This window comes from Macaca thibetana, chromosome 6 (genome assembly GCF_024542745.1).
Source record: "Macaca thibetana thibetana isolate TM-01 chromosome 6, ASM2454274v1, whole genome shotgun sequence".
Classification (NCBI taxonomy): Eukaryota; Metazoa; Chordata; class Mammalia; order Primates; family Cercopithecidae; genus Macaca; species Macaca thibetana.
Window position 1 is genome coordinate 85,881,818 of NC_065583.1, and position 12,014 is coordinate 85,893,831.

At 44.8% G+C, this 12,014-nt stretch overlaps 1 protein-coding gene across 1 annotated transcript; it reads right to left on the minus strand.

The window, feature by feature from the left end:
* Positions 1 to 9,193: 9,193 nt before the first annotated feature.
* On the minus strand, positions 9,194 to 11,261 carry GPR150 (G protein-coupled receptor 150). Its single transcript, XM_050794307.1, has one exon. It carries the CDS (start codon positions 11,069 to 11,071, stop codon positions 9,755 to 9,757), a length of 1,317 nt encoding a protein of 438 aa, XP_050650264.1. The 5' UTR covers positions 11,072 to 11,261; the 3' UTR covers positions 9,194 to 9,754.
* Positions 11,262 to 12,014: the final 753 nt, after the last annotated feature.

Genomic DNA, 12,014 nt, shown 5'->3' on the forward strand with positions numbered 1-12,014 from the left:
AAGGAGACCTAAGAGATGGGGAGAGACGGATTCCTGATGACATATTTTTCTGCACCTGGATCCAGCTCTGCCTGAAGCTATTTTGTGTTATTGGACCTTTTGATTTCAAGAACCTATAAATTTCCTTTTGGTTTAAGTCAGGTTGACTGGATTTTTGTTCATGACAACTAAAAAGCCCTGAGATATATTAGGAAGAGATAGAAAACTCTCTTCTATTTTCCCCTTAGAGAGTCATTAAATTTGGGCTAGGCTTATGCCTGTAATTCCAGCACTTTGGGAGTTGAGGTGGTAGGATCATTTGAACCAGTAGTTCAAGACCAGCTTATACAACATAGCAAGACTGTCTCTATTAAAAAATCGGAAAATTAGCCAGGCATGATGGTGCATGAGTTGGTGACAGGCCAGGTGTGGTGGCTCATGCCTGTAATCCCAGCACTTTGGGAAGCTGAGGCAGGCAGATCCTTTGAGCTCAGGAGTCCCAGACTAGCCTGGGCAACATGAGAAACTCCATCTCTATTTCTTTATTTAGAAAAAAAGTCACTAAATTTGAAATTTTCAATTTCAGAACAAAATTTGAATGTATCAGTCAGTATTTTTTGTGACTTAAAAAAAAAAGCACTGATTCTTCAAATAGCCAAATAATAGTGATGATAATAGTAAAAACATTTAAAAGAGATGAAATCATAGAATTAAGAACTGTAATTAATATGACCACTATGGGGGGAAAAATAATGTTCTTTCATTATTATTATAATTACCAACGTAATCTTCATGGAATTTTGCAGCTGTTTATAGGAGAAAGTATCCTGCTTTTTGTATTTTACAATGTAAATTTTAGCTAATCCGTGTTTCCTCAGCCCTATAAGTCTAGTTGCAAAAACAAAAACAAAAACAAAAATTTATTAAAGCATCTACTTAGCCATTCCAGCCCAAATTCACCACTTGGGGAATACTAGCTTTCCTTTAAATTCCTCCAAAAAATAGCTTGATAAACTCAGGTGGAGTAACATGTATCTGTGGCTGGCTTGTGTGTCTCTAATACTGTTGTCTTGGGGTTCTGTAGATATTTTACTAAAACACTCAAGGAAGATACCATGGTGGATCTGGATGGGCCCAATTTGACCAACAGACATAGAACTGATTTAGACTCACTCACTTCTCCAACCTTGGGTCCTCGTATTACCTGTCTCTATTTTCTCTTCCCTTAGGAGGAAATTTTGACCTGAAGGTCCCTTATGCAAATAAGCTCTGGGAGATTGCCCCTTGCCAGTCCCTCAGGCCTGTCTACCATATTTGAAACCTGCAGTAAAAACTGCTTACAGTCTCAAGGTGAGAAGAGATGGTCAGGAATTACTTTTTAAATAAGCATTACTGTGACGAAAATTCTGATAGTAATATGGACAATGAAGTCCAGGCTGAAGGGGTCTCAGATGGAAATGAGGAACCTATTGGGAACTGGAGCAAAGGCCACTTTTGTTATACTTTAGCAAAGAACTTGGAGGCATTGTATCCTTTCCCTACAGAACAGTGAAACTTTTAACTTGAGAGTAATGATTTAAGATATCTAGCGGAAGAAAGTTCTAAGCAACTTAGAAATGTGACCTTGCTGCTTTTAACAAACTATGCTCATATGTATGAGCAAATAAATGACCTGAAACTGAAACTTATATTTAAAAGGGAAGCAGAGTGTAAAAGTTTGGAAAATGTGTAGCCTGGCCATGTGACAGAAAAGAAAAGCCCATTTTCAGGGGAGGAATTCAAGCAGGCTGCAGAAATTTGCATAACTAAAAGGAAGGCAAGTGCTGATAGCCAAGACTATGAGGAAAAGGCCTCAAAGGCATTTCAGATCTTGTGGCAGCCCTTCCCATCACAGGCCCAGAGGCCTAGGAGGACTGAATGAATTCCTGGGCCAGATTCAGGGCCCCCCTACTCTGCACAGCCTAAAGACTCTCCTCCCTGCATCCCAGCTGCTCCAGCTCTAGCCATGGCTAAAAGGGGCCCAGATACAGCTCAGGCTGCTGCTTCAGAGGGTGCAAACTGTAAGCCTTGGTGGCCTCCACATGGTATTAACCCTGTAAGTGCACAGAATGCAAGAGTTGAGGCTTGGGAGCCTCTGCCTAGATTTTAGACAATGTATGGAAAAGCTGCAAGGACAAAGCCCTCATTGAGAACCTCTACTAATGAAGTGCAGAGGGAAAATGTGGGGTTGGAGCCTCCACACAGTCCCCAGTGGGGCACTGCTAATGCTGTGAGAAGAAGGCCACCATCCTCCAGACCCCAGGATAGTAGAGCCACTGACTGCTTGTACCCTGTGCCCAGAAAAGCCACAGACACTCAATGCCAGCCCTTAAGAACAGCTGCAGGGGCTGAATCCTGAAAAGCCATAGGGCCAGAGCTGCCCAAGACCTTGGGAGCCCACTCCTGGCATCAAATGTGCTTCTGGATGTGGGACATGGAGTCAATCAAAGGAGATTATTTTGGAGCTTTAAGATGTAATGACAGCCCTGCTGGGTTTTGGACTTGCAAGGGCTTGTAGTCCCTTTCTTTTGGCTGATTTCTCCCTTTTGGAAGGGAAATATTTACGCAGTGCTTTTACCACTATTGTATCTTGCTAGTAATTAACTTGTTTTTGATTTTATAGGCTCATAGGCAGAAGGAACTTGCTTTATCTCAGATGAGACTTTGGACTTTTGAGTTAATGCTTGAATGCGTCAAGACTTTGGGGGACTATTGGGAAGGCATGATTATATTTTGCAATGTAAGAAGGACATAAGATTTGGAGGGGCCAGAAGTGGAATGATATGGTTTGGATCTGTGTTCCCACCACAGATCTCAAGTTGAATTATATTTCCCAGTGTTGGAGGTGGGGACTGCTGGGAGGTTATTGGACCATGGGGGCAGGGTTCTCATGAATGGTTTAGTACCATCCCCCATTGGTTCTGTATAGTGAATGAGTTCTCATGAGATCTGGTTGTTTAAAAGTGTGCAGCACCTCCCCCACTCTTTCTCTTGCTCGTGCTCCAGTCATGTAAGATGGGCCTGCTTCTCCTTTGCCTTCTTCCATGATTGTAAGTTTCCTGAGGTCTCCCCAGGAGCAAAGCCACTGTGCTCACTGTACAGCCTGCAGAACTGTGAGCCAATTAAACCTCTTTTATTTTGTAAATTACCAAGCTTCAGGTATTTCTTTACAGTGGTATGAGAATGAACTAATACACTACCCCATCACATTTTATTATTGTCACTTTCCAATCTATCCATGGAAAAGGGCAGCATAATAACAATATTGGTCCTAAGTTTTCACTCAAAAGCTATTTTAAATGAAACATGTATCTGTGATAAGTGATATATATCTATGTATGTAATAAAGCTCATATAGTGCTTTGCATAGAATGGATCCTTTATAAATATCAAATAATTGAATGAGTTAATTAACAAATTTAGCAATAGAAAGAGTTTGCAAATAATATTCTGTAACCTTAATAATTGTAGGTTGAAGCCAGGCACAGTGGCTCACACTTGCAAGGTACTCAGGAGGCTGAGGTTGAAGCATTGCTTGAGCCCAGGAGTTCAAGACTGAAGTGTGCTGTGATTGCCCCACCACACTCCAGTCTGAGTGGCAGTGAGACCCTGTCTCTAAAAATAAAAATAATGATAATTGTAGATTGAGGTTTCTCAACAAAGTGCTTACCATAAAAATTATGGTTCTTTGTAGAATACATAGTTTTTAAAATGTGAGAGTTGTAACTGTGATCTTCTCTGATTTGCCCCATTGTGCCCAATGGATCATGGGGGTGGAGTTTTCATGAATGGTTTAAAGCCATCCCCCCTTGGTACTATATAGTGAGAAAAAACTCACTATATAGTATGTCCAATGTAGTGCCTCAGTACATACTGGTTGATGGACTAAATAAAAGTACACTTGGAATATTCCTATTTTTTGATAAAGAACATAAGCCATTATGCAATAGGCTAAAATGGGACTCTCTTTTTCTTGCCAAACTTCTACTTCAGTTAGAGATTGCTTGGTGCTACAAATAACAAAAAATTCAACTCAACTGTTTTAGGCAATAAGAAATTGTATTGGCTTATTTCCAATGACATCCAATAGCCAGGCCTCTGGCATTTGGTCTTGTCACCACAGTGAGTTCATTAAGGTCCTAAGTTCTTTTCATCTCTCCACTTTGCCATATCCATGATGTTGACTTCATCTTGTGGCTGGCTTCCCTCTTGGTGAGAAGTGGCTGCCAGCAGCCATTAGGGTTACATGCTCCCTCATTTACCTTTAGTGTGGAGAGACATTGAACATGCTAACTTCTATGGCTTTCCCAGAAGAGTTAAGAGGTTCCTTCCTAGATTCCCTGAAAAACTTCTCTCCCTCTCATTGTATCCCATGACCATTCCTGAGCAAGATACGGTGGTGAGAGGGATGAGAAATTACTCCAATGGCATAGACTAATCAAGTCACAGTCTTGGAGTTGGAGAGCACTGGGGTTTTCTCAAAGTGCTGACTGTTTATAAAAGGTATAGACATTGTAATAAGAATCTGAGAACTGTCAGAAAAGGAGAAATAAATGCTAGGAAGGCAATGAACAATGCCCACTACTCCTCTGTAAGGCCCAACTCCGTACTTTTAAGTACCACTGTTGCTGCATTAATTTTCCATGACAATTCTCCAAGATCTATTGCTTTCCTTCATGTAATATTATTCAACTGGATTTTTATCCCTCATAGCCCAGTGTTAGAAGATAACATTAGCTATCATGTATTGAGGGAATCTGAAGAAACAAACTTAGATTCCCCTCACCTCCACCCAATCAATTATTTTACACACATTATCCTATGAAGGACATAGTATTAGCTCCCATTTTCTTGTTGAGAAAACCAAGACTCAAAAATATTCAGCAAACCACCAGAAGTCCCCCAGCTACTAACTGTACAGATGAAAGTCAAGTTCAGGTCTTTAGATTCTGAATATTCTACTCTTTTCACTATATTATATTGCCTCCCAACTCAGCAAAATATATTTTAATTTAAGAAGACCATTCATTTTTATTATAATATTTTCCCTTTGATCAAGTTAGAACATTTTTAGGAACAGAGGGAAACTCCTCAAATTTTCTAACATCTTCTGTGTTTCTTAGGACATACCTTAGGAAAAAAATGCTTTAAATCTGTCTTCCACAAATGAGCCAGACTATTCTATTTTTTGTATATTGTTTATAACTAATCACTAGTGTGGTTTATTACTCCTGGGTGTTTTCTGCATTCTTTCCATTTCAAATTACATCATAAATCATATTTACTTATTTTGGCCTTATGTTACTGAGGTTTTTTTTAAGATGTAGAATTCTTTGCATTTAGTCTTTCAAGTTCTATAAAATCAGGACCACCACATTGTTCAACTCTGCTGGTAATGTTCACATCTTCATCTATATGAAAAGTGTTCCCTGAAGTCCTGTGTGCAGTAGTTTGGTTAAAATCTAACTCCAAAAAATGTACAGAATAGAGGGATGGTTTATTTCTATTTTATAGGGCAACTTTGATTTCTTCCAAACTGCAAGTATGTAGATCTGGTTTCTCTTCTAGTCATTTCCTATTTGAGTGATAACCTAGAAAGGAGGGAAATTTCGGGGTCAACCTGTGTATTTGCCTTTGCTGTGTGATGTGAATAGTATGTTCTACTCTAGCAAGAATCTAAATCTGAATAACCTTCAGGGACCTCCTTGACTAGGACAGAACTGAATCTCTGTGTTGCCTGTAGAAATGCAGATTAGGGTTAACACCAATAGGATGGCCATCCTGAGGGAAAATGTCTCAAATTTCCTAACCTACAAATGCGGCCAGGGATGGGAACCAAGTCATCTAGTTATATATTCAAGTTTCAGATTTGGCTAAAATTAGAGGAAGTTCCTTATTTATAGAAGAGAAGAATTTCTATATAAATTAGGCTTGACTAAATCTACAAAATCTAGGAAAACATCAGTTTAATGGGATTTCAAATTAACTTCTTGAGTTGGTATTCTATATTTCCAACCCAGATGAAGAATTCTCAAAATTTCTAGGTAACAATCAGCTGAATACCTGTTGTATTGTAAAAACCAATCTAGATAACACTTTTGCAATAGTTTAAAAGTTTTAGTCTTGCCTTTTTAACTGGCATTTCCTCTTCTTTCTTTACTGTAGAGCCTCAGTTTTTTCATCCCTCCCTCCATGCAATTCATATGTTCAGTTCCATGTTCAAGCCAATCATGGTGGCTCCATTTCTCTTGCAATGATAGGTCTAAATATGGACATGTGATATAGTTCTGGCAAATAAGTAATTTAGGAGAGTCTATTGGGGACTTCTGAGACATGTTGTTTCATTTCTATAAAGGGTACAAAAAAGAGAAATCTTTCTTCTTCTGGACATTGCTACTTTTGAATGTGATGCTTGGAATTGCAGCAGCCATTTTGTGACCTCAAGGGGAACTGGCCTGAGTGTCAAGTCCACCACTCAAGACGGCATATTGGAAAGAGGAAAAGGATCTGAGCCCTTGTATGAGTGAGGCTGCTCCAGAAAAACAGAACCAATAGCATTCATATAGATATATAAGAGAAGATGTATTACGGGAATTGGCTCATGTGACCATGAAGGCTGAGAGGTCCTACCATATACTGTCTGCAAACTGGAGAACCAGGAAAGCTGGTGGTAAAGTTTAGTCTGAGTCTGAAGGCCTGAGAATGGGGGCTGTGGAGGTTTGTGCTGCTGGTATAAATCCTGGAGTTTGAAGGCCAAAGAACAGGAGTGAACTGCCAAGGACAAGAGAAGATGGGTGTCGCAGCCCAAGGAGAGAGAGAGGATTCACCTTTCCTCTGTCTTTTCATTCTATTTGGGTGGGCCCTCAACAGATGCTTGCCGCCCCTGGTGAGGATTGATCTTCACTCAGTCTTCTGATTTGAATGTTAATTACTTCTGGAAACACCCTCACAGGCACATCCAGAAATGATGTTTTACCAGCTATCTGAGCATCCCTTAACCCAGTCAAGTTGACACATAAAATTAACCATCACAGCCCTTGATTATGAAGTTGAGCTACTTACTTAACCAACGCTGGCACAGCCCTACCACCAGACTTCTTGTCATGTGAAATAATAAGTTGAAGCCAGTTGAGTCAGCTTTTCTGTTAGGGTAGTCTTAACTGCAGAAAACAGAAAACGTGTCTCAGCTGCTTTAAATTTTTATCTCCGTTGAGAGCATTCGAAGTGGTCCAACATTAGGAATCGTATTTTGAAGACTCTGAGATTCTGCCTCGATTTCTGCATCTAAGATTTCCCCTCTACCGTTCCATTTGGTGATCCTTCATGCTATCATTGAGATGACCTTTCTAAAATTCAAATTTGGTCAAATTATAACTGATTAAATTCTTCAAAGGCTACTTTTTGCTTTCTTGGCTTGGCACACAGACCTGTCTTCACTGGGTCCAGGCTGAATTTCTCTGACCACATATCTCATTAGGTCAGGCCCCAAAGGCACCCTAAAGCTATTGTCATTACTTGACTATGCTATATTCTGTCTCCCCTATGCTTTGCAGTGCTATTCCCATTGCCTAGAACATGTTTCCTGACTTGAAGTGTCACCCTCAAACCAGCCTTCAAGAGCTTCTTTTGGCGTGTCTTTCCTAATGTCCCCTCATAGTCCCCCAAGATTGTCAGATTCTCCTTTTCAGTGCTTCCGGCACCCTGACTGGATGCCCCTGTTACAACACAGGTGACACTGTTGTGTAATTGTCAGATCGTTTCCTACATTTGACTATAACGTTTTTGAGGGAAAAATGTGCCTTATTCATCTCAGCATCTCCAATGCTTGGCTTATTAACTGGTACAAAATAAGCAGGTAATAAATGTTTATTAATGAATAAATAATGCTATAATCTAGACTTGGGTTCATGAAAACAACTGTATCTTCTCTTTGGCTGATTTATTCCTGGTATTTTGCAGACCACTGCATCCTCAACAGGGTAAGGAGGAGCAAAGAGAGGAAGGAAAAGCTACAACTCTGTAACATATGTTGTCAAAATTTTGGAGGAAGGTAAACCAAGCTTAGTAAAGATTTTCTTTTTTTTTTTTTTTTTTTGAGACGGAGTCTCGCTCTGTAGCCCAGGCTGGAGTGCAGTGGCCGGATCTCAGCTCACTGCAAGCTCCGCCTCCCGGGTTCACGCCATTCTCCGGCCTCAGCCTCCCGAGTAGCTGGGACTACAGGCGCTGCCACCTCGCCCGGCTATTTTTTGTATTTCTTAGTAGAGACGGGGTTTCACCGTGTTAGCCAGGATGGTCTCGATCTCCTGACCTCGTGATCCGCCCATCTCGGCCTCCCAAAGTGCTGGGATTACAGGCTTGAGCCACCGCGCCCGGCCTGTAAAGATTTTCTTTCGTATGTCTTTTATCTGTTCTATCTCTAACTCGTATGATGAATTATTCAACAAATATATACTGATAGCCTACTACATGTCAAGCATTGTTTAAGCACTTGGAATATATTAGTGAACAAAACAGCCCTCAGAGAGCATTGGCGCTACAAAGAGCTTTAAACAATCATTTCTCCTTTCTGCATCTTAGGCCTGCATTTGTGCATGAACAAGAAACATTGTAATGGAAAGCTTTAGATCCTCATATAAAAGTCACTGATAAACACATGGATATATTGTTCATAAGTGATGCCACTTCTGTCTAGAATCAAGAACAGTTGAGAGGAAGAGGTTACTGATCAAATCCACTCTTTGACCTTGTTCTCAGCTATTCACACCAATAGGCATTGAATTCATTTTTTTTAACAAGGGAATTTTATATATGCATGCAGCATTCTGAGGTTTAGACTTCCTTCCTAGTTGCAAATCTCTTTGAGGCTCCATCTGGGACATTGAGCCCCACCCATATGCACCACCTTGAAGCTTCCTTTCTCTGGTTTGCTGGGGACTTTGTATGGAGAGCCTACATCCGGGCACAGCATTATACCTTTAGAGGCTGCTGGGGGCACAGGGACGATTTCCAACAGAAACCAAGTATATTTGAAAGACACAAAGTCAAGCTTTTATGTTTCCTTCCTACACCCTCAGCTTCTGTTGAAGTGGAAACTTGACTGGAAATAAAGGCCACAGTGATTTTCTTCTGAGAAAACACATTACCATGTTAAAAAAAAAAAAAAAGTCCCAATTGCTCCGTTGGGAAGGTTTTTATTTTACAAATACTCTGTGGCTCTAAAATGACAGCATGATTACATTTCTGACAGCACTGGTATAATTCTCAGCCTCCCCAGGGAGAGCAATGTGGGGATTTTCGTCCTGGAAAGAAAAGGCAAACGTGCAGGTGCCGAAGGTACATTTGATTTAAGCACGATTCAAAATAAGTAAATACAGATGATAACACAGCAAATACTGAAAGTTGGGTAATTTAGCAAAAATAAATGGTCTTATCCAGAGCACTATAAATGCGTGAAAGAAAACTGCAAAAATAACTTTTTATTTTTACAACTTCCCAGTGTCTCGCTGTCTCCAAATGGGGAGATATGAGAGGAACTGTAGGGAAGAAGAGAAACTGGAAGAGCGTAGGGAAATGTAAACATGAGAACGGAATAGGAGAGTGGAGGAAGGGGACAACTTCAGTGTCACTCTCTCACAGACTCTCCTGCCCCTTGTGATCTGGACAGACCCTGGCAGGCCTCGAGTTCCCTGGAGGTTGCGCCTCAGCGACAGATGACCCGTCTCTGACCACCGGGCACCTAGAAGGCGCTTTCGCAGGAGCAGGGCAGGGGTCTGGGGCGCGGAGGGGGTGGGCGCAAGCCGCCCTCGTCCAGCGGTTCCCGCCGAGCATGGTGATAATGAGGGTGGGGCCAGCGTTGGCGGTAGAGCGCTTGGTGGCCCCTGGGCCCCTCCTCGTCCTCCCCGCCTCCCTGCGGCGCGCAGCAGAGAGAGCCCAGGCGCCTCCGCAGCCGTCGCCACAGCCGGCACTCGCCAGCCTGGAAGAAGAGGTAGACGAAGGGATTGAGAGCGCTGTTGGCCATCCCCACGACGCGCAGCGCAGCCGACAGGCCCTCTCCCTCCCAGTCTCCCCCGGGCCCGGACGACCACGCGGCCGCCAGCCGGGCGGCAAAGTAGGGCAGCTCGCAGCCCACGAACAGCAGCGCCAGCAGCAGGCTCATCTTCAGGCTCTGCACCTTGGCACGGGGCAGCAAGCTGGGTGCAGGGGCTCGGCCTGGACTCGCCGACCAGGGCGCTGCAGCCGCAGGGGCCTGCGGCCGGCGCCGCCACCAGACGGAGAGTAGGTGGCCGCAAGCTACGCCCAGGACCGTGACAGGCGCGGCGAAGCCTGCGACGGCCTCGTAGAACGCGTAGACCTGCAGGTGCCAGCGCGGCAGGGGCGCGAAGATCCCGCGGCAGCGACGATGCCCCGGCCAGGCGCCGGCCGCCGGGGGCGCTCCGGGCTGCGAGGACGGTGGCGGCGGCGGCGGCGGCGGCGGCGGCAGCGGCGAGGGGGAGTCCCCGCGCACCACGAAGGCCGGGGGCAGCGCCAGCAGCAGCGCCAGCAGCCAGCCCAGGGCGGCGAGGGCACGCGCGGGCAGCGGCCGGCCCTGCGGACGACGCACTGCGCGCTGGCGCTCGAGGGCGATGAGCACCACGAGGTGGGCCGAGGCACCCCGCCCGGATGCCTGCAGCAGCTGCAGGAAGCGGCACGCCAGGTCGCCCGTGGCCGCGCGGGGCTCGCCCAGCAGTTCCCAGGCCAGCTGCGACAGCGCCGTGCCCCCGCACGCGTACAGGTCCGCCAGGGCCAGCTGCACCAGTAGGAAGTCCATCTTGCGACGCTTGGGGCCCGCCCAGGGCCCGCCGCCGCCGCCGCACAGGCGGCACAGCACTGTAGTGTTGCCTGCCACCGCCACCACCAGGATGACCCCCAGGAACACCAGGCGGATGCGGCGGCTGGGCGGCCCAGAGGCTGGGGCTCCCTGCCCCAAGGTCAGGTTGAGACCCCAGCCAAGCAAAATGGGCACGGAGAGGTTGGGCGCCGGCGGCAGAATTGAGGGGCTAAAGAGATCCTCCATCCTTGCCCCGGACGAAGAGGAGGCACCGAAGAGGGCGGGCAGGACGCGGGAAACCAAAGTGGAGGCGAGGCGGCGCGGCGAGCGACGCTAGGTCTACGAGTTCCCAAAGTTAGTTGAAAAGGCACACGCACAGAGAGGGAGATGGATTCGGGCGGCTTTGCGCTTAGTTGTTTTTGTCGATTGTCCTCGTCATTTGTCACTCAAATGTGGGTTGTACACTCGAGGAACACACATGATTCCTATTCTCCACCTTCTCCGCGTCTTCCCTCCCATTCCCGGCGGATACTCTTCCGATCTCTGCAGTGCCCCCCGACGCTACCCTCGCGGAAGCCGCGGACCCCTGGGCTCTGAGAACCTCATCCGTTCTCTATTTACGTGTAGAACACAGCAGGACAGAAGGTCGCTTTGCTTGATCATTGTATACGGCCAATGTTATCCCAGCACCCACACGAGAGAGGACCTCTTGACTGAGATTGTACCACCCGCCCCCACCACTCCAATGTGACTGCCAGTAGGAAAAAAATAGAAAAGACATTAGTTTTGATTTTAAAGGTTTGAAATGCCATGAATCTGCATGAGCATGAGAAAAACAGGAACACAAGAAACCTAACAGCGTTTTGAGCAAAGAGGAGACCTGTTAGCTGAATTTTGATCAAGATGTGTCTTCTCTGTCCAAGAATGAAAGTATTTTAATTAGAGAGTACTAAAGTCAATGATGTTGCTTTTAGGAATGGCAGTGGTTTGCAGATCATTCTAAATACTTCTCATTACTAGGAGCAGTGGGTCACAGCTGCTTTCTTGGTGATGTAAAATTCATTTCATTAGTCTGAAGAGGGCATTAATAGGTTTTATGCAAATGACAGTGCATTTATTGCTTTTCCCCTAATATTTTCATCCAGTGAAGGATGCGTCATCCACTCCTCATTCTCTTGATTCTGTTTTC

What these genes read in the sequence shown, in the direction of transcription:
- GPR150 (XM_050794307.1), bottom strand. Translation starts at nt 11,071, where the DNA reads ATGGAGGATCTCTTTAGCCCCTCAATTCTGCCGCCGGCGCCCAACCTC.